A 3,672-nucleotide genomic window follows, 5' to 3' on the forward strand; every position below is an offset into this window, starting at 1 on the left:
GATCACGAGGTCAGGAGATCGAGACCACGGTGAAACCCCGTCTCTACAAAAAATACAAAAAAAAAAATTAGCCGGGCGTAGTGGCGGGCGCCTGTAGTCTCAGCTACTCGGAGAGGCTGAGGCAGGAGAATGGCATGAACCTGGGAGGCGGAGCTTGCAGTGAGCCGAGAGCGCGCCACTGCACTCCAGCCTGGGCGACAGAGCGAGACTCCGTCTCAAAAAAAAAAATCTTCAAATTAGCCCTTTTTAATAGAACTGATGCTTAATCCAGATGTCCTGTCAGCCCATAATTCTTTTATTTTGGCTTCTTTCATCTCCTTTTAATATGGATTTACTGACGAAGCCTTCAAAATTCACCAGAAATCTTTGGGATCCAATTTCTTAAACCAATTTACTTTAGGGTCATTTTTGGAGTAGGTGGATCTGCCTCGTTCTCCATTTGATGCCATCTGTAACTATGCATGAGTTCAAATTATGTTCATTCCTAAGCTATCACACCTCAAGAACAGCACAGACCTGTGGAATATGTCAATATCTTTAACCCCAGACATCATGTTCTCAAGATAAAAGCCTTTAAAACAAAAAGTCATCTTGATATATCAAGTCAACATGAAATTGGAATACAAAATTGATATAGCTGAGATTTTCCTCATATATTATGCTTTCAAATTCTCTATAGTCCTAGAACCAAACTTTTTTTTTTTTTTTTTTTTAATTTAGAGACAGGGTCTTACTTTGCTGCCCAGGCTGGAGTGCAGTGGTGCCATCAGAACTCACTGCAGCCTCCAACTCCTGGGCTCAAGCAATCCTCCTGCCTCAGCCTCCCCTTCCTAAGTAGCTACAATTACAGGTGCATGCCCCCAACCCTGGCTAATTTTTAATTTTTGTGGAGATGGGGTTTTGGTTTCCTTGCCAGGCTGGTCTTGAACTCCTGGCTTCAAGTGATTCTCCCACCTCAGCCTCCCAAATTCAGGGATTGCAGGCATGAGCCACTGTGCCCAGCCTGGAACCAGCCTTTATGGTTATCAATACTCCAATCATTTTGGAGTGTCTCAGGCATCATAATACCCCTTCTTATTTGTAGCAAAACTTATACTGAACAATGAGTTCTGGATTGCAAAAGAGGATTGACTTTTTTGTACCTGTCTATAAGTTAACTTTAGATTTTGTTAATGCAACTAAATGAAGTATTGTGTATAATTCAAACATCTCACAGCTTTCTATTTTTATCTCTGTGTGGGAGAAAAAGTACTTTTCTCTGCGGGTTTAATGGTTTTTGACATGCCAAATCTTTAATCGCGATAGACTTCCCCATTTCCTGCCATGAACCTGAAGGCAGCTTTATCAGTATCTAAAGTACTGTTTCCTGTAGCTCAACGAATGACAAAACCAGTTAAAATACTGTTAAGTTCCCTATTCAAATATTGTTTCATTTCTAGGAATATTAGTTCTTTAAAGTGGGAGGTTTATGAGGAAATACTCCAGCTACCTCAGGCAGTACCTTGCATATAGATGTATTAATTCAATAAATTAATAAAGAATAAATCAAGATTATATTTAAATTTAAGCTTCATGCAGCAAATAACAGATGGAGGGAAAGGGATCTTCCAAAAGAATAAAAGTGAAAAATGTATTCTAATTTCAAAAAGAGAGAAAGGAAATTCTACATTTGACAACAGCGTGTTGCTACCTATTACTTCTGGAAGCCTAGTGCTAGGGCAAGGAGGTGTTTTTTACATGCGTGCTATTTAAAGAAAGGAAAAAGATCCTATCTTCCAGAGACTGGCTTTCAATAGACTGAATGGGGAAGGGGAAATTCACGTCAAATAAACTTCTGGTGTCTTTTTAACAGATTGTTTTTTGAAAATCATCAAAAGTCAACAGAAACCAGGGATGCATTACCTTTGGATGGACACCCTAAGTAGCTCACCTTACACACCCTTTGTAAGCAAGCCTTGCATGAAAACTCACCTCAGCTGTGTAAATGTAGATGGTGTTGAAGTTTGCAGCTACCAGAGCCCTCAGCATGAAGAGGAAGCCAATCAGGCCGGCACTAGAAAACAGGAAGCGGAGAGAAATTATAAAACGCAGCACGGAGGACCACCTCCCGTGGCCCAGCTTCAAGTGCACTGTGGATGCTGAGATACAACCACAGATGACTCAGAACTTGAGGGAGGTGCTGCTTCTCAGCTGGCCTGATTGTGGGGTCCTTAAGCAAACCTCCTTCCAGTCTTACTCCCCGCTGACCTCTCCATTCCCCAACGCTGCCATTCACCCTGGCCCCTCACATTAGCATAACTGCCGGGCACAGTGGCTCACACCTGTAATCCCTGCACTTTGGGAGGCCGAGGCAGCTAGATCGCTTGAGGCCAGGAGTTCAAGACTAGCCTCAGCAACATAGTAAGACTTTTTTTTAAGACACAGTCTGGCTCTGTTACCCAGCCTTGGGTGCAGTGGCACAATCATGGCTCACTGCAGCCTCAGCCTCTCAGGCTCAAGTGATCCTCCCACCTCAGCCTCTTGGGTAGCTGGGACTATAGACATCCACAACCACACTCAACTAATTTTTGTATTTTTTGTAGAGATGGGGTTTTGCCATGTTGTCCAAGCTGATCTTAAACTCCTGGGTTCAAGTGATCCACCCGCCTCAGCCTCCCAAAGTTCTGGGATTACTGGTGTGAGCCACCAAATTTTTTTTCAATTGGCCCAGCATGGTGGTGTGTGCCTGTAGTGCTAGCTACTCAAGAGGCTGAGGCAGGAGGATGCCTTGAGCCCAGGAGTTAGAGGCTGCAGTGAGCTGAGATCTCACCACTGCATTCCAGCCTGGGTGAGGTGAGAGAACCTGTCTCAAAGAAAAAAAATTAGCACACCTGCTGCTACCATCCCCTGGCAAATAGTGCAGAGAGCTTGTAGAATAAATGATACATATCAGAGCTCAGGCCACTCCAGGACTGCAAATTAAGAGTGAAATGAGCAGAAGGCACAAATAAGCACACTGTCTGTATTGCTAAACTTTCTTGGCACTGGTTCAAATAATGTGATAAACAACCAGAGTCCCGATTCTCCAGGAAGCATTACATAACGATCCTCAACATTTTGGTAGGTAAAGTGAGTACACCATCATTGGCACCCAGAATCCTGTGATAGCTGGAGGAAGATGGGGTCTGTAGGAAGAGGGAAGGGGGGTAGTGGGGAACAGGCAAGACCATTCCAGTCAAGCAGGCAGCCCATTTGCTACTCTCCTGGGTGAAAGGGACTTGTCCCTGAAACTACTGAACACCATGGGTCAGGAGACTCCACCTAGAAACCACTGCACAAAATCTGAAGCAATTAAACAGAAAATACCTTGAAGTGCAAATGTTGAGGAGAAGGAAGAATAAAGCCGTGCATCCCATGGTAATGGAAAGGCTCAGCCGTCTTCCCAGGAAATTGATGCCCAGTATATTTAAAGGATTCACTAGAAAGCAAACAGTAAAGATAATTTCTGGCCGGGCGCGGTGGCTCACGCCTGTAATCCCAGCACTTTGGGAGGCCGAGGTGGGCGGATCACGAGGTCAGGAGATCGAGACCATCCTGGCCAACATGGTGAAACCCCGTCTCTACTAAAAATACAAAAAATTAGCCGGGCGTGGTAGCGGGCGCCTGTAGTCCCAGCTACTCGGGAGGCCGAGG

General features: G+C 44.6%; 1 protein-coding gene and 1 non-coding gene across 2 annotated transcripts in view; both read right to left on the minus strand.

The window, feature by feature from the left end:
- Window positions 1–1,063: 1,063 nt before the first annotated feature.
- On the minus strand, window positions 1,064–1,192 carry LOC116464810 (small nucleolar RNA SNORA40). Its single transcript, XR_004247015.1, has one exon. It is a non-coding gene; the product is annotated as a small nucleolar RNA SNORA40 (small nucleolar RNA).
- Window positions 1,193–1,971: 779 nt separating this feature from the next.
- Window positions 1,972–3,672, minus strand: part of LOC116464809 (putative transporter SVOPL) — a gene marked incomplete at both ends in the record, with an annotated part of 4,464 nt that continues 2,763 nt past the window's right edge. The window contains 2 exons of the mRNA XM_032148064.1: window positions 1,972–2,053; window positions 3,346–3,457. Coding sequence (XP_032003955.1) covers window positions 1,972–2,053; window positions 3,346–3,457 — 194 coding nt within the window. The remainder of the gene's footprint in view (window positions 2,054–3,345; window positions 3,458–3,672) is intronic.

The sequence above is a fragment of the Hylobates moloch genome, unplaced genomic scaffold (assembly GCF_009828535.3).
Source record: "Hylobates moloch isolate HMO894 unplaced genomic scaffold, HMol_V3 SCAFFOLD_1808, whole genome shotgun sequence".
In the NCBI taxonomy this organism is placed as follows: Eukaryota; Metazoa; Chordata; class Mammalia; order Primates; family Hylobatidae; genus Hylobates; species Hylobates moloch.